A 23,689-nucleotide genomic window follows, 5' to 3' on the forward strand; every position below is an offset into this window, starting at 1 on the left:
AGAAAATGTTCTGGTTTTTGTAATGTACGCTTTTTAAATGATTCTTAATTAGCTGTTTTTTTTCTTTCAGCACTTTGAAGTGTCTTTATTTTTAAGAGCATCTGGGTTCTGCTTATTTTGCATATAATTTGACTTATGAACATTTCTTTCCACTTGACAAAGGTTGTAGATCTCATACTTGCCATCTCTTTCTGCATTGTTTGGGTTTCCTAAAGCCTAGGTGAGTTTTTTCAGGATGGCATTCACTTTATTCTATGGAACAGGCACACACATATCACATATGTTCGGGTAACTGCAGTGCAAGAAGAGATTTTAACTTTTCACTATCTCTTTATCATTGGAGGCATAAAACAAATCTTTGAGGGTTCCAATGGAAGTTTTCCTGGGGGAAACTGGAATCACTGAGCAGAGATGGCTGTTGCTGAGGTAAAGGCCCTTCGCAGATCTCCTGTCTCTTGTGCGTAATCTTCTAGATGAGAAGGGTATTGTTTCATGTTCCCCAGTGCTGATGTTAGACCTGTGACTGCTTACTGACCCTTTCAACAGTTTCTTGGTCCTGAGTGGGTGACCTTTTAACTCCTTGCCTTTTGCCGTAGGATTTTGGCGTTGGAGAAGCTGGGTGCTGTCTTCAATCAAGTAGCCTTTCCATTGCAGTACACACCCAGGAAATTCGTCATCCATCCTGAAAGTAACAACCTTATCATCATTGAGACTGACCACAATGCCTACACTGAGGCCACTAAAGCTCAGAGGAAGCAGCAGATGGCAGAGGTAATGCAGTTGACCCTCAGGGTTCAATAAAAAGGTGGACTTGTGAAATCGTGTTTAAACCTCTGTGTAATTGATGTCTAATGCCTTTGTTCTATCTAAAGATCCAAAGTCTTTTTGGGTCCTTCAAACAGAGCCCTTTGCCACAGTCCTCTGTGTTTTAGTGGCTTTCTTGTGACTTAGGACTAAAACATTACCCTGGATTTATTCAGTATTGAACTACTTCTCTGGAACAGTTCTTCTGTCCTGGAACTTCCAAAATAGCCTGTGTTATATCTTTCCTGGATTTGGGCCCAAAGAAGACATTTTTTGTATTCCTCACAACACCATCTCCTTCCAGAAATTATTTCCCAGCAAAAAACAGAGCGTCCCCACTGTGTAAAACTGTATCTGGCCCAGAAGAGAGGAAGCAGTCAGTCTTCATCTTCACGTTTCTCAAGTGTTCACCACGGCTGATGATTTTAGTTTCCCCTTAGTGATCTTTTCCCCTTGTTTGTACACCTCTCCCTTTGATCTTCATTTTGGGGACTAATGATTTTGGTGGACAGACTTTGCTGCTTTGTGTATTGTGAACACCCCCTGGAGGTGTTCTTGTTTGACCACTTGTCCATTTCTCACCCAGCACCCACCTCTGAACGCACCAACTCTTCCTTGGTTCTTTGAATTTCAGGAAATGGTAGAAGCAGCAGGGGAGGATGAGCGAGAGCTGGCCGCAGAGATGGCAGCAGCATTCCTCAATGAAAACCTCCCCGAGTCCATTTTTGGGGCTCCTAAGGCTGGCAGTGGGCAGTGGGCCTCTGTGATCCGTGTGATGAATCCTATTCAGGGGAACACATTGGATCTTGTCCAGCTGGAACAGAATGAAGCCGCTTTTAGGTAAGGGGCCCTGACCATGCAGTTTTGAAGACTGGAATGGGAATTCTCTGGGCTTTGCCTAATGCCTGACTCCTGATTCTTTCTTTGAAAATGCAGCGTGGCTGTGTGCAGGTTCTCCAACACTGGCGACGACTGGTATGTGCTGGTGGGCGTAGCCAAAGACCTGATACTGAACCCCCGATCTGTCGCTGGGGGCTTTGTCTATACCTACAAGCTCGTGAACAACGGGGAAAAACTGGAGTTTTTGCACAAGGTAGGAGCCAGACAGTGGCTTTCCTGGACCTTTAGTCCTACTTGTTGTTTAGTCTCGATGTTGTGTTCAACTCCTGCGACCCCACAGACTGTAGCCCACCTGGCTCCTCTGTTTATGGGTTTTTCCAGGCAAGAATACTGGATTAGGTAGTCATTTCCTTTTCCAGGGGATCTTTCTGACCAAAAGATTGAACCCGCGTTTCCATGTTGGCAGGCAGACTCTTTACCATTGAGCTACCTGAGAAGCCCCTAAGTCCTTTAGACTTAACCAGTTTTGTATCAGTCGTGGATCAGGTCTTTTCTGACCCATCTCTTAGTGGCACGTGGAAAATGCTCCAGTGAAGCGCCATTGCCTGCTGTCCCAGGGGGCCTGTGTGCTAACGCCCTCTAAGAGGAACAGATGCATAATGAACGAGCCCCGTATTTTCGTGTCTTACTAAGTGGGCAGCCATTTGTGACCAAAATTCAGCAGTTTTACAGAATTAAGGTCATGGTATGTGTGGTTTTTTTTTTTTTTTTTTTTAAGGAATTCTTAATCTCTCTTCTACACTGACAGCACATGAATGTGATTTCTCTTGGCCTCCCACAAGGGGCATGTTACTGTAGGAAATAACTGTTTCACAGAGCCTTCTTTGTGCTAAAGTCACTGTGTCTCCTTTACAGCCAAGATGTGACTTGTCTCTAGCACTCCTTTCCCCTCCCTCCACACGCCCCAGTCACTTCTCTGATACTGAGGCTTCACTTTCAGTTAATGGTGCCACTTCAGTTAGCATCGGCTCTGGGGCAGTGTTCATCAGGTACTGGGACTTCTTTTCACCTGTGGCATTCGTTGATCCACTTGCCAAAATGGAGTGTTTCTGATCTGTTTACCCAAACACCCCATTTCATAGGGACTGTTGGTTATATGTGTGGGTTTATTTTCTCTGATGAGCAGAAGATGATCATTCATTGTCTGTCTTCTTCACAGATGCCTGTAAAAGTCATTTGGGGTTGAGGGAGTATGGCTGTGTGTGTTGAAAACAGCTGCATCACCTGTTTTTCCTCTCACAGACTCCCGTGGAAGAGGTCCCTGCTGCTATTGCCCCATTCCAAGGGAGAGTGTTGATTGGTGTGGGGAAACTTCTGCGAGTCTATGACCTCGGAAAGAAGAAGTTACTCCGCAAGTGTGAGAACAAGGTAACTGCGTTGGTGGAGGGTCCAGATGTAGCTTGTGAGGAAGGAGACCTGAGCAAGGTGGTGGACAGCAGCTGCTAGAATCGTGTCTGTATCTGGGCCATCTTTGTCTTCCTGGGCTAACAGTCAGGCGCTTGAGAAGGGGAAGAGTAGGTAGGTTTGTTGACTTCTTTAAGAGCCAGATTTCTGTGCTGCTTGTATCTGTGAGGAGTTTAACTGACAGTTAAGCGTATTTTTCCACCACGTTAAAACCAGTTAGCTGTTTTTCCCACCTTCTAGGAATTTCTTGCTGACTGCTGTTCTTTGGGGTGTGCCATTCTTTAGACCCTATGTATGTTGCAGTCAGGGTAACCTGGACTTTTCCTATAGATTCTGCACCCCACAGTTACACCTTGCTGTCCTTGTTTTTCCCAGCATATCGCCAACTACATCTCTGGGATCCAGACAATTGGACACAGGGTAATTGTATCTGATGTCCAGGAAAGTTTCATCTGGGTTCGCTACAAGCGTAATGAGAATCAGCTCATCATCTTTGCTGATGATACCTACCCGCGATGGGTGACCACAGCTAGTCTCCTTGACTACGATACTGTGGCTGGGGCAGACAAGTTTGGCAACATTTGTGTGGTAAGTTGATGTTTACTTGGGTTACAGTGATGTATGAAAAAAATGGCCCAATTTGCAGTAATACTGTAATCTCTAACTTGGAAAGTAAAAATGGGTATAAAATTCTTTTAGCTTCCTCTGCCCCCGTCCTGCTGTTCACCGTCTTCTTCCCCATGCAAGTTGACCAAATGATGATAGATTTAGTTTGAGCTGAGGACTGATAGCCAGAATTTGGGGTTATCTTTGTATTTTGTTTTTTAATTGGAAGAAGCTTGCTTTACAGTGTTGTGTTGGTTTCTGCCGTACAAACCAGTCGCCATAATTATACTTATTGTCTTCTCCCTCTTGAGCGTCTCTCCTCACCCTTGACTTAGCTTTTAAAGCCCAGTCTGGATTTTCTTAAATAGCTCTTGAGTTTCTCCCTCACTGGACACCACCAGAACAGGTGCTGGCTCAGGTCTGCCAAATGCACTACCCCAAGGTTTGCTTGCAGGGACCTGGGGCAGACTTGCTGCTTGGTGACCAAGGTTAGTCAGTGCAGACAGAACCCAGCTCTGTGATTTGTGTCTCTTCATTTTAGGTGCGGCTCCCACCCAACACCAATGATGAAGTGGACGAGGATCCCACTGGAAACAAAGCCCTGTGGGACCGGGGCTTGCTCAACGGGGCCTCTCAGAAGGTAGGCTTGCAGAAGCGGCCCCAAGGAGGGGCATCAGCCTGCACAGCCCGTTCGTCAGGACCTTCACCACGGACACACCTCTTTAGTGTCTCATCCACAGTGCACACGACTGTGCGTGCATGGAGGCTTTGACACGAGATACCCAAGTCACCCTCCTGTTTTTATGGTAGAACACATTTTTCTGAGACATTTTAGCTTTGTACATTTCTTCGGTGCATAGTGGGCTCCTTGGTTGCACAGGTTCACTCAGGATACTAACCAGCTCTTCTCTGCAGTATGTCCTGGGCTTTCCTCTTCTGTAGATATTTTCTTTTGTAGCTCTGTAAAAATAGATCCATTTTACTTTAGAAGGCAAGCCTATAGATTGCAGTTTTTTAAACTTTCCTTGTTTCTTCCTTTTTTGCAAACTTGATATTTAACAAAAATGTTTTTCAGTTATAAATCAGAAATTATTTACCTTCAGCATGTTTGTGAATGTATTAAACTCTATTCTAAGAACATTTTAAAGTATGTTTAAATTTTAATAATTTATGAATTTATCAAGGTTGTGAAATCTGCCCTTTGGAAGTGCCGTTTGCTCTTGGGAATCTAGAACAGTCTCCTGAGGGCACACATAGTGACTTCTCTGGTTTTGACTTGCAGGCAGAAGTGATAATGAACTATCACGTGGGCGAGACAGTGCTTTCCTTACAGAAGACCACGCTGATCCCTGGAGGCTCAGAATCGCTTGTCTATACCACCTTGTCAGGAGGCATTGGCATCCTTGTCCCATTCACATCCCATGAGGTAACATCTTCCACACTCCTCTGGCTTTTCATTCCTCGGGTTGTTCCTTAGTGTTAAATCAGCCTAAGAGGGCAGTCCAGTTTGTGTCCATATGCAACTAGGAATGTTGTGGAATTTTTGTAAGGTAATAGGAGTATCTGGGAGAAAGGAATCTTGACTTTCTCCCTTGGGGAAAGTCATTGATGTTTATACCATGCCATGGTTTGGTTCAGTTTTCTGATGTGACTATAGGGTAGTCAGGGGTTGAAGCCCCAGAACCACACCAGATGGGGTGATGTGGACTGGGTACTTAATGCTTCTGAGGGTCAACTCTGGGATTGGCTAAATTTGGTTTATGTAGTTGTAGCCAAGGAAGATGGGATTAGGAATCTGACTTCACAAACCACTCTTTGCATATGGTGTTTTCTCTCATATTCCGCAAATACAAAGGGGTTTTCATTTAGGTTTTAGCTATCTTGGTGTAGTAGGAAACCTGTGGTCATGAGGAACAGTTATTTCACATCTGCTTGGGTGATAAAAATCAATGGCCTGTCTGTTCACTGTGCTTTTGGAAACCGTAGACTAGTAGTTGAACTCTTTTTTCTTTAGTGATCGATTCTTTGTTTTTTTCCACCAGGACCATGACTTCTTCCAGCATGTAGAAATGCACCTCCGGTCTGAGCACCCTCCTCTCTGTGGGCGCGACCACCTCAGCTTTCGTTCCTACTATTTCCCTGTTAAGGTAGGTCTTTCTTGGAAACTCGGGTTGGAAAGGGGTATTCTCAGCCCATTTAACCAGTCTTGTCTTTGGGCCTCCCACCCTTAAAAATCAGCAGAGTCTTGAATGAAGGAGCACTGTGGGGATGGATTTATGGAGGCAGTAATGGAAGCAGAATAGTTAGTGATATTCAGAGACCTCTTCCCTCAGGACAGACCATAGCCAGAGAAGAGCTTTCACCCAGTTTTGCTCAGTCAATTTTGAATAGTGTTCCTGGCTCTTTAACTGGAGTTCAGATATCTGAGGGAGAAAAAAAACCTTGCCTGGCAGTTGCTGCTTTAGCATGTGCCATTTTCTTTGGGCACCTCACCTTTTTCTTCCTCTCCCATCTTTCCATGTCTTAGAATGTGATTGATGGAGATCTCTGTGAACAGTTCAACTCCATGGAGCCCAACAAACAAAAGAACGTCTCTGAAGAACTGGACCGAACCCCACCTGAGGTGTCCAAGAAGCTTGAGGACATCCGGACTCGCTATGCCTTCTAAGCTCTTCCTTTTCCCGTGGGGCTTATCAGAGACTTTATTTCCCTCACCATGTGGCTGTGAATCTCTGTGGCAGAAGAAGGGTGGTGATAATTAAGACTTTGTAATGTTGAAGCTAGTAGCTCTTCCCTTCCACTCTTTTCCTGGAGCAACAGGTCCCCCTAAAATTTGCACTGAGATTTGCTGCACTTCCCCTTGCCTGGTACATAACCCATTGCCCCCAGGTTCTGGTGTGGAATACAGTGTCCCTTTTCCCAAAGCTTTCCTGCATTGATATTTTTGGCTATTCTGCTTACTTTTGTACACACCTTTAATTTTTAACTGGTTTACCTGTAAATACAGTTTTGTATGATGTTGTCTTTGTGGGGCTTAGTTGAGGCACGGACCAGGTTGGTTATAGTCTAGCCCTGGAGTTCTGCCACTTTGGAACCTAAACAGGAATACAAACCTAGCTTGTGAGGTGGCTGGCGTTCGTGTGTCTTTTCTGGGGTTGAGAATTTAGGTGGAAGATTGAGCCTGAGATGGAAAACAGTATCCTGCTTCCAACCAACTTGGACTTCTGCCACCCTGTAGCCTCGCACTCCCAGCTCTGTGCTGGTGTTTGGACTTTCTCTAGTCTTTGCTGCGATGCAGATGAAGCGTGGACTCCAATGGTAATCATGTTGTCCATACCTCTTCCCATTGGATAGTGAGGAAGGGTGGCTGATGCCTTCTTCCATTTTGCTTCCCTTCTACTTTGAGGCTGTAGAGTGAAGGATTTGGTCTGAATTCCAGCTGCCTCATCTCTTAGTAGATGCTCCTTTTACTTCCACAGTTCTTAAAATAATCATTTGCCATCTGTCTCCTGGGAAGGATCAGTAAGTAAGTACTGAAGAACCTGCCCTTGGGAATAAAGTTAGTACATGTGGTCACTTTTGAAAGAGGCACATGGGTAATGGACTGGAGAGGGGCTGTCTTCAACATAGCTCCGGAAGGCCCTCAGTATGTGGAGTTGTGGCTGGAAGTGACCCAGACTCAAATGTTCCAGCTCACACTTAAGAATTCCTCTGTCAAGCCTTCCCCTGTCGAGCTGTGTGGGAAGCATTAACATTCCAGGCAGTCCCTTAACTTCACTGAGGCCCAAGTCACATTCTTTCCGAGTGCTTCATAAGAGTAACACGCTAATCTGTGTGTGTGCTCAGTACTTCGATTGGACAGATATTCTGGCAGGCACGGATTAGAGTCAGGAGTGAACGTGCTTTGATAGAATCTGTGACCTCCCTCAGCTGACGTTCCACAGTGCAGAGTGTTCCTGATTCCAACCCTGGAACTGTCTATCTCTTCAGTCATAGCTTGATATGAGATTGGTCAGTAGAGACCTCATTTTGCCAGGCATTGAATCCCTAACGGACACTTTTCTTTCTCACTTAGCTCATGGGTATGCTTAGACCATACTTTGGAATTACATTTGCAAAGCCTGATTCCAGGGCTCATTTTCCCCATGGCCCGCATTCATTCCATGTCTCCTGTCAGACTGTATGGCATTTATGTGCAGTAGTGTGGGAAACAGCATAGATGTTTGAGCTCCTTGTTCCCAGCCTCTCCTTCTTCCTACAATAGTAGGCAGTTATGTAAGAAAGCGGAGAAGGCAATGGCAAGCCACTCCAGTACTATTGCCTAGAAAATCCCATGGATGGAGGAGCCTGGTGAGCTGCAGTCTGTGGGGTCGCTAGGGGTCGGGCACGACTGAGCGACTTCACTTTCACTTTTCACTTTCACACATTGGAGAAGGAAATGGCAGCCCACTCCAGTGTTCTTGCCTGGAGAATCCCAGGGACGGGGGAACCTGGTGGGCCTCCGTCTATGGGGTCACACAGAGTCGGGCACGACTGAAGTGACTTAGCAGTAGCAGTAGCAGCATGTAAGAAAGGAAATTTTTTTTTCCCCAAACTTTAAACTCCTTATTTTGTATTGGTATAGCCAGTTAACAATGATAGTTTGAGGTGAATAGCAAAGAGACTTAATCATACATATTTATGTATCTATTCTCCTCCAAACTCCCCTCCCATCCAGGCTGGCACATAACATTAAACAGTGTTCCAAGGAAAGGAAAACTTTATAGAATCAGGAATTACAACCCTTTTGTTGTCGTTCTGACCACGTAGACAGAGGTTTATTGGTCCAGCCCAGGGGAGGGAGAAACTACGTATATTTAGGGACACTGAAGGCTATGCAAGACAACAGGGGGGTTGCACTCAGGAACCCAGTAAACAACAGGGGCTTTGGGAGGCTTTGGAATATCAGGAAAGGGGAATTCTTAGTTCCTTTGGGAAGTTGTTATTGGCTTGTTGGAATAAACCCACAGACTGCTCCCCAGAGGTGGGCAGGAACTGTGCCTGGTCCTTTGACATAGAGAATTATTTAGCAAGGGAACCTCATTCATGAAAACAATGTGGGGAGGAAAACTTGGGATTAGGCCATTTGAAGCCCTTCTGATTTTATAGCATATGATAACTGAATCTTAATTTTAGATCTTATCCAACAGGGAATGTATATGGTCATGTGATTATTGCCCCACCTGAGAGCTGCCTGTAGGCCAGGCGAGGGTGAATTTCACATTGGATCCTCCTGTGCTTCCAGTGTATTACAAGGCTCTCTTGTGTTCCCAGGGAAGATGGTACATGCTGAATGGAATTGTCAGAGAAATATGGGTGTGTACTGGGAAATGTTACAGATGACAGCAGATTATGAGCTAACATTCTGAGTGTTGTGCTAAGCATGTGAGAAATCCTCAGGCCTCGCTCAGCTGGACTTGACATTTTCGTAGGGGAGGAGAAGCCTACACATGTGAAGTAACCAGGCAACATGTTCGCTCTGGTTAGGCGGAATATCTGCCAAGGGAGCCTGGGCAAGCCCTCTGACAATTCGGAAGCTTGGCTCCCGCCTTAGAAAGAAGGGAGAGATGCAGTATGTGCTGCTCAGAAGTCCCGAAGAACATAGTCCAGCGTCTTCGTTTCTCAGTTACAGCATTAATCAACATGTTGGTGACTGTGTCTTGGGAGTACAAACTATGTTTATTTTTTTCCCCAAATTTCCTAATCATGACAATTATCCCTTAGGCCACTCATAGGCCTGAGTTCCATCAAGTCTCTGCCTCTGCTTAGATCCATGATTTTGATCAGGCCATTGACTTCTCGTGCATAACGCAGAGATAAATAGTTTGATGTCAATAAAATGCGGGCATATGCCTCAAACACCCAGCAGTCCACCCAGCACATAGGTTCTTCCTGATCCACATGTGAGCTCTTTCTATGTGGGCCTAGATCAGCGTGGTTAAGTCCTCCATTTTCCTTTAGGAGCTAACGAGGGTGTGGAACCCCTCCCCTTCCCACCCCTGATGCATCAGAGTGATGTTCTCTTCCCCTTACACTGTCTCATGTTCGCTGTCTGTACCCTTTGGGGACCTCTCTGACATCTCAGATGGGTGCTGAATGAGATCAAGAGCTTTGAAGGATGCGCAGATAGCATTTCAGCGCCATAATTGAGGGATGTTCTCTGGACTTGATTCTTCATGAATTCTCACAGCTGGAAAGATTTTCTTTTCTCCAGTTTTGATCTGATTCACAAACATTGTGTTTGTTTAAGGTGTACATCATAATGGTTTGATATATATAGTCTAATTCATTATCTTTTGAAAAGGCAAAATGAAAAATTTTTTTTCTGAAGAGAATTATTAGGACCTGTTGCCAAGTTTAACATATATCACATAGCAGTGTTTAGCCATCACGTTGAACACTATATCCCTAGTACTTACTTCTCTTCTAACTGGAAGCTCCACCTTCTGACCTTTTTGTTGAAGTGTCCTGACCCCCCATTCTCCCCTCCACTCCTTTCCTCACAAGTCTGATCTTTCTAAGTTTTGTTATTTGTTATTTTAGATTCTGTATGTAAGTGAAGTTACAGGGTAATTTGTCGTCTTGTGTCTAGCTTATTTCACTTTAGCATAATGCTCTCACGATTTATCCAGTCCTGCAAATGGCAGGGTTTCCTTCTTTATGGCTGAGTAGTATTTTACTATACACACACACACCACATTTTCGAGTTTTTGAGTTTTCTGTGCTGTGCCAGCAGCTGTGCCACTGTGGTGTACCAGTGTACAGTCCCACCAGCGGTGCACTAGGGCCCCTTCTCACATCCCCAGCACCATTTGTCGCTCGTTTCCTTCATGCCAGTTCTAACAGGTGAGAACTGGTTTTGCATATTGTGGTTTGACTTGCAGTTTTCTAATGACTAGTTTTGTTGAGCATCTTTTCATGTTCCTGTTGGCCATTCCTGTATCTTTTAAAGAAAAATGCCTGTTCAGGTCCTTTGCCCATTTTTTAATTGGATTTTTTGTGTTTTTGCTGTTGAGGTCTATGAGTTCTTTATGTTTTTGGATGTTAACCCTTTATCAGATACCTGGCTTGCAAATAATTTTCCCCATTCCATAGGGTGTCTTTTACTTTGTTTCTTTTGCTGTATGACAGTCTAATTGAGTCCCACTTGCTCATTTTTTTATTTTGTTGCTTGAGTTTTTAGGTGTATCCAGGAATTGTCACCATTGAGCTTCCTCTGCATGACCATGAGTTTGCTCGTTCTCTGCAAAACAGGACTCTGACAAATGGAATTTTAGGATCACAGACACAAAGAATTAGGCTTGAATATGTTGAGACCAGTCTTGTCTCGTTCAGAGTTTCTGCTGTAGGACCTACAGAAAGTTTTTAGTAAACTTTAGTGATTGGATGAGGCTGCATTGCAAACTCCATCTGTGTTAAGGGGACCACACCAACTCCTTTGGTTTAGTTGTGTAACCCAGTAAATGGAGAACTCTGCTGCTCTGCAGAACACACATTAGAGGCTGCCACGGAACAGAAGGAATGTCACCCCACCAAGGCATTTACCCTTGGTTATTAGGATTGCTCTTACTCTGTTGCCTTTAAGTCTCTGCAACTTGGGTCTGAAAAAAGGACTCAAAAAATTTTAACTGCCTCAGCGTTTCCCTGACCTCACGAGTAGAGGTTCCACAGATGTTGTTTCATTTGGAAGATCTTTTGCTAGGAATAACATTCCTTGGGGGGAGGGGGTTCAAATTGGACTGTGGGTGGAATGTCAGCTTTTATCTATTTTTTTTTTTTTTTAGTGTATTGCTAGCAAGACAGCTGCTGGGACTGGAAAAGGCTCTTGAGGTTCACTTACTCATAGGGAGAGCTCTCATCTCCAGAACCCATGCTGCTCTCACGACTGCAGCCTCTCTTGAGGTTGGTGGGAAGCCAGAAACGTTTGGAGAATTCTGCAGATGAATCAACCTGACTTTCAACTTTTTTTTTTTCCCTTTTTAATTCCTAAATTCTGTTTCTATTGAAAATAGAAATGGCATGTGTTTGCATGAATCATCCACTTGCTCATTTGCGTATGTAATATTTTATGTGAATATTTTAAGCTTATTGTACCCTTAAAATATGTTTAAGGGGCATATACAGAGCTCTGGTGCTAAAGTGAAATGTTCAAAAAAAGAATGTAGGGATACAGATGACTGGTATATGTAGGTAGAACTCAGCACCTCAGTGGCTGATTTATATTTGGGGATCTGATAACCCACTATGTGGACCTTGTATGAAGTCTGAACTGAAGTCAGTGGATGTGGACTCCACAGCCCTCAGTAAAATCCCCTTCACCACTCTGCATCAACATCACCAAGAGCTGTTTCTATAGAGGCTTTGGAAGTCAACATCAAGAGACATGCCTAATCTACTAGAAGACGGTGCTACATTCATTTATTCCACCAGTGTTGCCTGAACACGTACTGTGTGCCAACTCCTCGAATGTCTGCTCTATTGCACCCAGGAGTCTTTAAAACAAAGTAGTTTCTGTCCCTCTGAGTCTGGTGGTGAGGTGACTGCCAGCAAGCCTAAGGCCCATGTCACTAGTTTCCTCAGATGAAACAGTCACAGCCTTGGGACTTGCGGGGGAAATCAGAGACAGCTAAAGATTTTAACTCAGGGAACCTGTTGGCAGTGGCAATATCTGTTCTGCCCCAAATTAGTCTGCTAGGGATGACTGGGCATCTGTCTGTTTAACAATCTGGTAATAATCAGACCTGGAAATCACTAGGTGGCCTCCAGGTGACTGAGGGAACATTGCTGCTTGTTAAAAATGAAGCAAAAGAAATCACCAAGTTTGCCCGAGAGGACAAAGCTAAAGTCAGCACCACCTTACCGTCTAAATCCAGCAGATTTGTCAGTACCCAGTCAGGTTTGGCTGTGATCCCTGAGTCAAAGTCACCTCAGTTCCCCACCTCTGTCTTTTAGAGTCTGGTCCTCAAAATTTTATCCCACAGCCCCACCCAGCAGAATTTACCTGTTTCTGTAAAGCAAAATCTCTGGGAATGAGACCTGCTTTTGATTAGAGTTTTCAAAGTTAATAATTTGGGGTCATGAGTAAAATGTGTGTGAGCTGGTGTGATGTGATTGTGAAAAGTGTCAGCATTCACCATGAGTCCCTGGGGTGGGTGCATGTAGTGCTGTAACAAGGCCCACTGAGGAATCTCTTGCCTTTAAGGAGCTGATGCTGCAGCTGGAGAGAGGGACTTCACGTAAGTCCGTCCGAAACCAGATCCCATCTGCCACGTGTAAATTGGGAGTGAAGTCCATAGCAAAACACTGGATCTGAAGTCACATGACTTGGCTTCACCAGTCTCTAAGCTGAGCCTCAGCTTCCTTTCTGTAAAAAAAAGGACCAACCTCTAGGGGTTATCATAGTAACAGTCAAGTACTTTCCACTGAGCTTCTGGGGATCTGAGGAGGTTTGGCCACTGAACTTGGGTCCAAAAGCCTTGGGAGACCTGAAACCACCCCTATCTTGAACTGCAGTCCTATACGTGATGCCTTGAAAGAAAGGGGTATCCCTCTAAGGCACGAGGTCCCAGAGAGGGCACAGAGGAGTTTTGTCTAGACTTCTGCAGGGCCCCATCCTGTGGCTGTACCCCTATCACTTTCACCCCATCTGTCCTCCCATGGGCTGCTCGACTGCTCAACTCAGCTGGGCACAAATACAGCAAGACTTCACTTAGGGTGTGGTCAGCATCGTTGCTGACTTGCAGATGGGAGTAGGGAGTCAACCATAGTATTGGGTTGGCCAAAAAGTTGGTTCCGGTTTTTCTGTAACATGGAAAAATCCTAACGAGCTTCTTGGCCAACCCAGTACATTCCAAATGTAGGCATTATTGTCTCACTGGAAGTCCAGGGCCAAACCAGGAATCCAGTTTTGTCAGTCCAATTGAGAAACCATTTCTTGAGAAATTTCTTGAACAAGTACTTGTGCCAAGCATTAACATTCAGAATAAGACATGCTAATATCTAGCCCAGCGTTTCCCAAACCAGGTGCTGTGGAATCCTAAATGTTAAATAAGGGACCTCTTAGTGAAGGATCCTGTGCTTGTGTCAGGGAAACCTGCAAACTATCTTGGATAGTTTGATGCTTTGAACACAGCCCTTGCCCAATCTCTTGCTCTCTACTTGTCCCGTGGTAGAGAAGCTGAAGGATTCCTTGAGGGAAATTCCAGGCAGTTCAGTGGTTAGGACTTGGCGCTTTAACTGCTGTGGCCTGGGTTCAATCCTGGCCGGGGAACTAAGATCTTGCAAGACTCCCTTGGGGAATTGGCCCACCCCTAAGTAGGTACATCAGGGACCTTGCTCTGAAAACTAGGTAGAGATGGAGCTCACCCTTCAGTGGTCACAGAACTGCAGGCAGAACCGCTCTTGGCTCTCATTCTGCCCCAGGCAAAGTGAGAGTGCTCCTTGTCCTTGGAGATGGGCTTGAGCATCTGTTGTGTCACCAGGAACTCCCACAGATACTGTGCCACACCACGCATTACACCAGGACAGGCCGGGAGTCATGGAAAGAAGGAAGCCCTCTGGCTGTGTGATCTTGGTTTAGACACCTCCTCTCTCTGGGCTCATGTCTCCATCTGTGGGCTGGGTATTGATTGGTCCTCAACACTGATGATATTTATCAAAGGCCTTTCCTTCCTGTGATGTTTGTTCCCTGTGTACAAGTGTAGTCCAGACAGTACTACATCACTGCACTTTTGTTAAGTTTTGAGGAAGGGTTCTTGTTGGAATAAATGTGCTATGGAGAGGGATTGGTGTGGCCACTAAAACAGCCCATCCTGCCTGGGAGCCAAGACTTGGTCTGTTAACTTGCCTGGTGCCTTCGGTCAGAAGAGCTGCTGGCTGATCCTCCAGGCTTGTGGCCCCCTCCTACTCCACTCTCTGAGGCAGGCTGGGGCCACGTGGCCCTGCCCCGCCCTTGCTGGCTCCAGTTTCTGAATCAGTTGCAGTGGCCTGCTTTCCCTGCCCTTCCCATCAGCCGGGAAGCCTGGACTGTGGGCTGGGGGAAGCCACAGCCTTTCTCACCTGGCACCCACTGCCCCCTGCCCTTGGTACCTGTTCCAAGCCCTGGAGCCTCTTAAAGCTGCCAGCAAAGCCCTAGAAGACTGTATCTTGGTACTTGAACAGGTAAGAAAGTGGTTGAATTTCTCTCACGTGGTTTTCTTTGCCTGACTTGTCCAAAACCCAACTTAGCTGCTTCCTTCACAGATCACAGCAAGAGGGATTTGAGTTAGACTTGAAAAACAGTTTCAGCAAGAAGCTCTGAATTATGTCTTAGAAAAATGGTGTGAATTCTCTGCTCTGTGTTTCTTTTTTAAACCTTTGATTTCATCAGCTTTGCAGGAAAAAAGCAGATCCAAATAGCTAAAAAGCAAGTTATTTCTCTCCACATTCCCTTCTGAGTTTTGTAAATCAACAAACCCACATTCTTAAATGGTTGTCATGGGTTACTGAGGGCTCTTCCACTGGATATTGCTTTAGTTTTTAGACCTTAATGTATTACTGTGTGCATGAATTATGTACATGAATTACCTTATCAGAAATTGACTTAAAATTCTCTAAAGGAAAGGAAAAAATAAAATGGCATAAGTTAGCCTTCTTCCTTTGGTTTTGTTGCAACAGTATTCTGAAATTAAAATGAAATGTTCTGCTTTTGCACTTTGCATTGAAACCAACTAACTGATTTTTAAGTCCATGTGGTGTCTGCCAGGATATGCATCCTTTGTCCCTTAGTTGTGAAGTTTAGATTGCTTCCAGGTGTTTCATGATTAATAATTCAACTTTTATGGACAACTCTGTGGAAATAACTTTAGTTTTTTTTTCTTTTAATCTCTCCTTGGATTTTATTCTCCATCCAGAATAAATACTTCGGATAAAGGGCAAGAACATTTTTGTAGCTCAGCTCATGTTACACATGGGGTCAGCTCATTCATAAGATTTTCAGGACTGTGATGGCATGAGGGAGTGGGTGGGGAACTTGTTTTCTCTAAATTTTTCAGGAAGTGGGCTGGAGGCAGTTTAGTATAGTGGTTAAGACTTGGCCTTCGAAGGCAGGAGAACCTGGGCTTATAAGCATTGCTGCCTGACCTTGAACCCTCACCTAATAACTTCAATTAGTTCACATGTAGAATATAGACTTTAAAACTCCTTAGTTGTACAGGAAAGGCAGAGAGAGGATTTGTAAAACTGTTGGTGCGTAATAAGCACCCTGGAAGTCTCTTTCAAACCCGGAGCTTCCTCTGGGCCGTTTTAGAAGCGGGGCAGAATTGAGACAGTCACCTCAGGGGCATCTTTTTGACCTCTTACCCCCTTCTAATTCAGCCTCCTGTTAGAGATGTTTTTTGTTTATTTAACTTTGCCCAATCCGTGCTAAGGCTGGTGAACTGGGCACTGGGGAACCAGCAGTTCAAATCAGCCTCTCTCTGAAGTTGACCCAGACTCTTGGCCACCAGCCATCAGATCTGAATGCCACCAGTCCCATCTCTTGGCCACCTTCCTCAAAGGGCAGGTCTCAGGGGTCACTGGACAGAGTGGAGGATTCCTCCAAAGCCTGTGGCCCCACCTTTGTCCTCCACCCTGGTAGGTTACTGGGAGGCCACATCGAGGCACAGAGAAATGTTCCCAGGCTGGGTTCTAATCCTGGCCGTACCAATTCCCAGTCAATGGACTCCTCTGAGTGTCCATTTCCTCATCTGTAAAATGGGAATGTTAATACCTGCGCTATAGAATTACATGAAATTATAGCGCTCAAGCGGCTGGAACTTAGGGGCCCATTACTGTGGAAGGTCAAGACCATGTTCCAGAGCCTTTGGGAAAGTACCAGAATTAGCCATAAAAGATAGGCAGAAGACTCGCTTTCATTGTCAGTCAACAAACACTCATCATTCATGGTGCTGGATGCTCGGGAGAGATGCATAATGCAGGCCCCCTGCTCTTGGCACAGGTGTACAGCCCATCCCACGGGACAGAGGAGACAGTGGCTGCCTGGGCACTGTACGGCACCACACTTGGAAGGGAAGACACTCTGTGAGGCAGGGATGGGGAAGGAGAGCACGATAAGCTGGCCTGGGGGAGCCTGGCTTGCGAGTCGGGGCCCAGGGCTCTGGGGCTCTGGTCCAGCTCTGCCATCCTCAGAGCCAGGCTCTTCTCTCCGGCCTCTGGTGAGAGTTAAGGCACTCAGGTTTCTTCCAGCTCCTTCCTTCTGGGGGCCTGCAAAGTGTCTCTGCAGGCCACATCTCCCCATCCCCCACCCCTGCAATACTGTCTGTCCATGGTAGCTGTCCAGTCTTGGACTTGGTCTTGGGAGGAAGAGGCATCCTGTCCGCAGTGGACAGTCTGACCCTGTGACCCACAGAGGCTCCACGGCAGTCTGGGAATGGCGGCCTCTATGTCTGTGAGAATCCCGGAGCATCTGGGCTCTGACTACCCCGCACACTTTTATCTGACAGCCATGTCCCACAGCTGGGCGGTGGTGTACCCCGGAACAGGGCTGCAGTCATCCTGGGAATGTACTCCGGAGTTTCCCAGCAGCTGCCAAGAGAGTTCTGGCTGTGCGTCTCAGCCAGGAAGGATCAATAGCCACGCCTGGAGAACCAGGACTTCCCGTTTGGGGCCATCTTAAGAGGGTGAAGAGGTAGATGAGCGGGGATGTAGCTACAGTGAGCAAGGTTGAGGTCAGGGCGATGAGTCTAAAAGGCCAAAGAGATGTGGACTTGCTGCTGTGAACAGCTGCTCGTCAAGCTTGCTGGGTGCCTCTTGTCTCTCGTGGCATGAGAATGCCCACGTTCTGGCTCAGGATTCTCTCACCACATCCAAGCTTTATCACCCACAGGCCTCCTCGATCTTCCCTTCAAGGAAGGGAATTTGGAGCATGCTATAACATGGATGAACCTTGAGGATATTAAGCAAAAATAAGCTAGACAAAGAAAGACAGATTCTGTATGATTGCACTTATGGGAGGTAACTTAGAGGAGTCAAATGTGTAGAAGCAGTAAGTAGAATAGTGGTTGCCAGAAGCCAGGGGAAGGAGGGAATGGGGAAGTTACCGTTCAGTGGGTTTAGAGTTTCAGTTTGGGAAGATGAAAAACTTCTAGAGACAGATGGTGGTGATGGTTGCACAACAAAGTTCAGTTCAGTTCAGTCGCTCAGTTATGTCCAACTCTTTGCGACCCCATGAATCGCAGCACGCCAGGCCTCCCTGTCCATCACCAACTCCTGGAGTTTACTCAAACCCATGTCCATTGAGTCGGTGATGCCATCCGGCCAATGTACTTAATACCACTGACATGGACAGTTAGAAATGGTTAAGATTTGTTGTTATGTGTATATCACTACCATTTAAAACTTGGTGTCGGGGGATAAGTAGTATATGCCTCATCAGTTCAGCTCAGTTCAGTCACTCAGGCGTGTCCGACTCTTTGTGACCCCATGAATCACAGCACACCAGGCCTCCCTGTCAATCACCAACTCCCGGAGATCACTCAAACTCATGTCCATTGAGTTGGTGATGCCATCCAGCCATCTCATTCTCTGTCGTCCCCTTCTCCTCCTGCCCCTAATCCCTCCCAGCATCAGAGTCTTTTCCAGTGAGTCAACTCTTCGCATGAGGTGGCCAAAGTATTGGAGTTTCAGCTTTAGCATCAGTCCTTCCAATGAACACCCAGGACTGATATCCTTCAGAATGGACTGGTTGGATCTCCTTGCAGTCCAAGGGACTCTCAAGAGTCTTCTCCAGCACCACAGTTCAAAAGCATCAATTCTTCGGTGATCAGCTTTCTTCACAGTCCAACTCTCACATCCATACATGACCACTGGAAAAACCATAGGCTTGACTAGATGGACCTTTGTTGGCAAAGTAATGTCTCTGCTTTTTAATATGCTATCTAGGTTGGTCATAACTTTCCTTCCAAGGAGTAAGCGTCTTTTAATTTCCTGGCTGCAATCAGCATCTGCAGTGATTTTGAAATCCAAAAAAATAAAGTCTGACACTGTTTCAACTGTTTCCCCATCTCTTTGCCATGAAGTGGTGGGACCAGATGCCATGATCTTAGTTTTCTGAATGTTGAGCTTTAAGCCAACTTTTTCACTCTCCTCTCACTTTCATCAAGAGGCTTTTTAGTTCCTCTTCACTTTCTGCCATAAGGGTGGTGTCATCTGCATATCTGAGGTTATTGATATTTCTCCCGGCAATCTTGATTCCAGCTTGTGCTTCTTCCAGCCCAGCGTTCCTCATGATGTACTCTGCATATAAATTAAATAAGCAGGGTGACAATATACAGCCTCATAGGGATTAAGAATTGAATGCGGCAAGCGAATTGAATTATTATTAATGTCAGGTTATGGACACATCCAAGACTTTTTGCCTCATGGACCCAGCACTGGAGAAGATTCGTGTATCCCTGTGGAGAGCAACTGTGCTATTCTGCATGAGATGTTCAGGATGAGGTTCAGGGCAGACTTCCTGAAGGAATGACTGTGGCCCTTCCCAGAGGGCTCCTAGCTTTTGTGGGATGAGTAGGTTCCAGACATTGGAAAGTCCCTGGCAAAAAAAAAAAAAAAAATCACTCCCACTAAGGGGCAGTTTGAAAGGGAGGAGATTTTAGATCCACCTGGAGAACTTGTGATCAGAGCTGTTTGAATGTGGAATGGGCTGTCTTATGGAGTGCTGAGCCCCCCGTTAGCAGAGGCATGTAAGGATAGTTTGGGCAAGTTGCAGATGAGACTCTTGCACGAGGCAAGGGTAGGGCCAGAGGGTTTCCTAGGCTCTGTGCCTCTGTGATGTGATCCAGTCCAGGCCTGTGTAAAGATGGGACCCAAGTCAGAGGGAGTGGGCAGGCAGGGGGGAAGGCATGCTGCCAGCCTTCCTCTAAATAACAGCTGCTGCCATTCTGGGTACTGCTGCTGCTGCTGCTAAGTCGCTTCAGTCATGTCTGACTCTGTGCGACCCCATAGATGGCAGCCCACTAGGCTCACCCATCCATGGGATTCTCCAGGCAAGAACACTGGAGTGGGTTGCCATTTCCTTCTCCAATGTGTGAAAGTGAAAACTGAAGTCACTCAGTCGTGCCTGACTCTTAGTGACCACATGGACTGCAGCCTACCAGACTCCTCCATCCATGGGATTTTCTAGGCAAGAGTACTGGAGTGGCTTGCCATTGCCTTCTCCGGCCATTCTGGGTACAGACTGTTAAATGCTGAACCGGCTTGATCTGAGATCCTCACCACAAGCCCAGATGGTGGGTGCTACTATCGTCTCCATTTTACAGCTGGGAACTGAGGCCCCATTCCCAGTTCCCAGGCTTAAGTCTCCCGCCCAAGGTCAGCCAGTAGGCCACGGAGCTGGAGTTAGAACCCAAGCAGCCTGGCGCCAGCCCTCTGCCTCTGCAAGCTGGCTACTCCCTGCTCCCCTGCCCCTGGCCGGCAGTCCCTGGGTGCTGACACTCTCACAAGGCAGGGATTTAACAGCTGCCCCGCTCCCTCTACCTGGTTTCTCTACAGAGCCAGGCCCGACCTGCTTGGCTCCAGGGTTCAAGGTTAAACCTTGGCAGACAACACTGGCCTGGACTGAGAGCCAGGCTCCTGGTCACTCATCCCCTTTCACCTCCTGGTAAACAGGACCCTGCTTGACAATTCTCTTCAGGGTTCCAAGTCTTTCCCATAACTGTTGAGTGAGTTCATTCTGTCTTTTTTTTGCAACTGTGTTTTTTCCAACGCAGCTCTTTGGGTGCCAAGACCTTGTCTGCATGATTCAATTTGTCCAAGTTCCCAGGCTTAGCATCCACAAGTCAATAGATGCCATCCCTAACAGTGGCAGTACGATGGCCTCCTGTGTCCTCAGAGTTACAGAGGGAGCCCTGGCAGGGGCAGCGGCCTTACAGAATGACCCAGTTCGTGGGGCTAGCCTTGACAACTTCTGAAGGTGCAGGGAGCTACCATGTAAAGACATCTCTGGACTTCCCTGGGGCCCAGTGGTTAAGGCTCCATGTTCCTGTTGCAGACTGGTTCCCTGACCAGTCTTCAATCCCTGGTTGGGGAACTAAGATTTTACACGTGGCCAAAATTTTTTTTGAAAATAAAGATAAAGGCATCTCCATGCCAGTTGGGCACTATCTCATCCAATCCATACAGAGCCCAGGATTCTCCCATATTACAGATGAGGTGACTGAGGCTTGGAGAGGTGAATTCACGTGTTTAGAAATCAGGAGTCTTTCTCTCTCCCCTTGGGTGCCTTGGAGGCTTTACACTGGTAGCTGATCTGACAGCAGTAGGAACAGTGCCACTTGCTGTTTGGCTGCATAACGTACCCTTAAGATTTCTTCCCCACTGCCTCCTGACGCCCTCACTGCCACCCTGGGAGCGGGCCCGGGAAGTGCTATTTCATGGATGAAGAAGGTGATCTGGGCTTCCCAGGGCCTCAGAGAGGAGGGGTACACCAGGGCAGGGTGGTGACACTTCTGGCCCTCCTTCCTCTGCAGGCCCTTCCCCGCCCTGAACTCGTGTCAGGCTGTGGAGCCCTCCTGCTGGCCTCCTTAGAGGCTCTGTCCCAGGCCCCAGTGAAGTGGGTTAGGCACAGAGGCCAGCAGACCAGCTGGCCCAGAAGAGGCTGGGCTGGGGCCAGGTACTTTCCAGTGTCCTCCCGCAGTTGGGAAACCTTTCTTGGATGACATCTCTGCAGAAGGTGCCTCCTGGTTTTGCTTGCCCTGGTCTGCCTCCCAGCCCAGAGAAGACTCCTCTTCTCCCTGTCCACGGAAATCACATAGGCAACATAACCAGCGACAGTGTTCTGGAACCTGTGAGCCTATAATGCGTGACTGTCAACCCCAGAGGAGGAAGCTGAGGCTGGTTTAGAATCTGGAACTTAAACTATCTGCTATCTGCTGGCAAAACCCATAACACTGGATGAATCATTTTCACTGTATACTTTTTCAGTTTTTGGTAATAATTAGTGTTTTTTTAAGGACGGTTTTAAATTTACAGAACAGTTGAGGTGAAAGTGTAGACAGTTCCATACAGCCACGCCACCACAGAAACAGTGCCACACATTACTAACATGGGTTATTAATGTGATAAGTTTGGTACAGTTGATGAATCATTATTAATACATTATTATTATACTAATACATTGCTAAAGTTCATAGTCTCCATTAGGGTTCACTCTGGCGTTACACATTTACTGGTTTATTTGTTTTTGGCTTTTCCGGGTCTTCATTGCTGCGCGTGGGCTTTCTCTGATTGCAGCAAGCGGGGGCTACTTTTAGCTGAGGCTCGCAGGCTTGCTGGGCACATGGACTCGGTGGTTGCAGCGCACAGGCTTGGTTGGTCTGTGGCACGTGGGATCTTCCTGGACCAGGGGTCGGACCCATGTCTTCAGCATTGGCAGGCAGATTCCCAACCTATGAACCACCAGGGAATTCCCTATATGGTGATTTTTAAAAAAAATTATTTATTTGGCTGTGCTGGATCTTAGTTGCGGCATGCAAACTCTTAGTTGTTGTACGTGGGATCTAGTTCCCTAGCCAGGGATCGAACCCTGGCCCCCTGCATTGGGATCACAGAGCTACTGGACCACCAGGTAGGACCCACTTATATGGCGATTGACACTCTGTACAAATATAGGCAATGTGTTCTTCAGCCCTTGCATCTAATAAGTGGTACCAGTTTTACCGAGTAGAGGATGTTTCTTCATATAGCTGTACCTCCTGTGAATATAGCAGGCAAATGCCCAGTTGGCCCAGGCCCTGTAGGAACAATTCTATGAAGGGTCTGGGAGTCCTTTCCCTCAAGGCGTGGCTCAGACCTCCTATAAGAACTGTTCCCCAGGCCCTTTCAGGCATGTGAACCTCCATTAAAGACCCCCCAGAGGTCACCTTCCTTCATCACGGGGCTCAGAGGAGCAGTTAATGTCCTGGCTTCTGCCTCCTGCTCATCTTGCACAACAGTGCTTCCTGAGTGTGTTCCCCAGGTTACTCCCCTGCTCACAGCCTGTGCTGGCTCCATGGCGCCTGGCACACTGTGGCGTTGAAGGCCTTCTGCAATCTGGCGTTGTCCTGCCTGTCCAGCGTGGACTCCGGTGATACCCCGATGCTGCTCCTCAGCTCTGGACAAAGGACCTTCTCTGCTGCCCCGAGCACTCGCCCTGCAGCCTCGTCTCCATTCCTTGCTCACTTTATCCCCACTCTCCCTCCTCAGGAACGTCTCTCGTCCCCGTTTTCCATCTTCATCCTCTGGCTTGAGTCCCCTTCTCCCTGCCGTGAAGCCTACTTGGACCACTTTGGCCGAATGTGATCCATCCTTTTTCAAGCACTTATTACATTTACCATCGACACCATGCAGACTAGCCTTGACTCATTCCGTACATGTTCTCTGGGCCTGCCTCCCAAGATCACGAACTAGCCTGTGATTTCCATAAGGGCAAAGAACTGAATCCCCAAGAGCCTACGGTGGTTCTGGGCATACAGTGCATGCTTACTAGCCGTTAACAGCAAGACACTGCATATGGAAATAGTCTGTAACTCTCAGGAAAGACAGCAAGATGCTCACCAAGGCTCTTAGTGTTACCATATTCCACTGATTCTAAAACCCACCTTTCTCCCACTCCCTGCATTTTAATACCTCCTCTGAAATCAAGATCAATGGCAAATCACAATTTAACTGACAGTTTTTTTTGTTTGTTTTTTCTCAGTGTCACATATAATTTTGGTGCATTTTATAACCAGTTGTGCATTAGACTTAAGGAGATGAGGTGTTACTGGCTGATGTGAGAACGTGTTTCTGGAATGGACCTGCTGATAAAGCTTCTGGGAGAAATGAGGGGATTCTAGGAAAGATGAAGGGAAACTGGGTGAAGAGAGGATGCTGGGGAGATGACAGAGGCTGGGAGAAGTGAGGGATACTGGAAAAGGAT

General features: G+C 46.7%; 2 protein-coding genes across 4 annotated transcripts in view; both read left to right on the forward strand.

Moving 5' to 3' along the window:
• Positions 1 to 6,838, forward strand: part of SF3B3 (splicing factor 3b subunit 3) — a 41,951-nt gene extending 35,113 nt beyond the window's left edge. For both annotated transcript variants that reach the window (XM_055413171.2, XM_055413173.2), the window contains 9 exons: positions 597 to 771; positions 1,439 to 1,644; positions 1,741 to 1,897; positions 2,947 to 3,072; positions 3,484 to 3,696; positions 4,256 to 4,354; positions 4,997 to 5,140; positions 5,757 to 5,861; positions 6,242 to 6,838. In XM_055413171.2, the coding sequence (XP_055269146.2) occupies positions 597 to 771; positions 1,439 to 1,644; positions 1,741 to 1,897; positions 2,947 to 3,072; positions 3,484 to 3,696; positions 4,256 to 4,354; positions 4,997 to 5,140; positions 5,757 to 5,861; positions 6,242 to 6,382 (1,366 nt within the window). In that variant the 3' untranslated portion in view covers positions 6,383 to 6,838. The remainder of the gene's footprint in view (positions 1 to 596; positions 772 to 1,438; positions 1,645 to 1,740; positions 1,898 to 2,946; positions 3,073 to 3,483; positions 3,697 to 4,255; positions 4,355 to 4,996; positions 5,141 to 5,756; positions 5,862 to 6,241) is intronic.
• A 137-nt stretch (positions 6,839 to 6,975) lies between these two features.
• IL34 (interleukin 34) overlaps positions 6,976 to 23,689 on the forward strand; it is a 71,523-nt gene continuing 54,809 nt past the window's right edge. For both annotated transcript variants that reach the window (XM_055413175.2, XM_055413177.2), the window contains exon 1: positions 6,976 to 14,913. The gene's annotated coding sequence lies outside the window, so the exon portion shown is untranslated. The remainder of the gene's footprint in view (positions 14,914 to 23,689) is intronic.

This window comes from Moschus berezovskii, chromosome 22, assembly GCF_049115385.1.
Source record: "Moschus berezovskii isolate FMDL1 chromosome 22, NW_MosBer_1.0, whole genome shotgun sequence".
In the NCBI taxonomy this organism is placed as follows: domain Eukaryota; kingdom Metazoa; phylum Chordata; class Mammalia; order Artiodactyla; family Moschidae; genus Moschus; species Moschus berezovskii.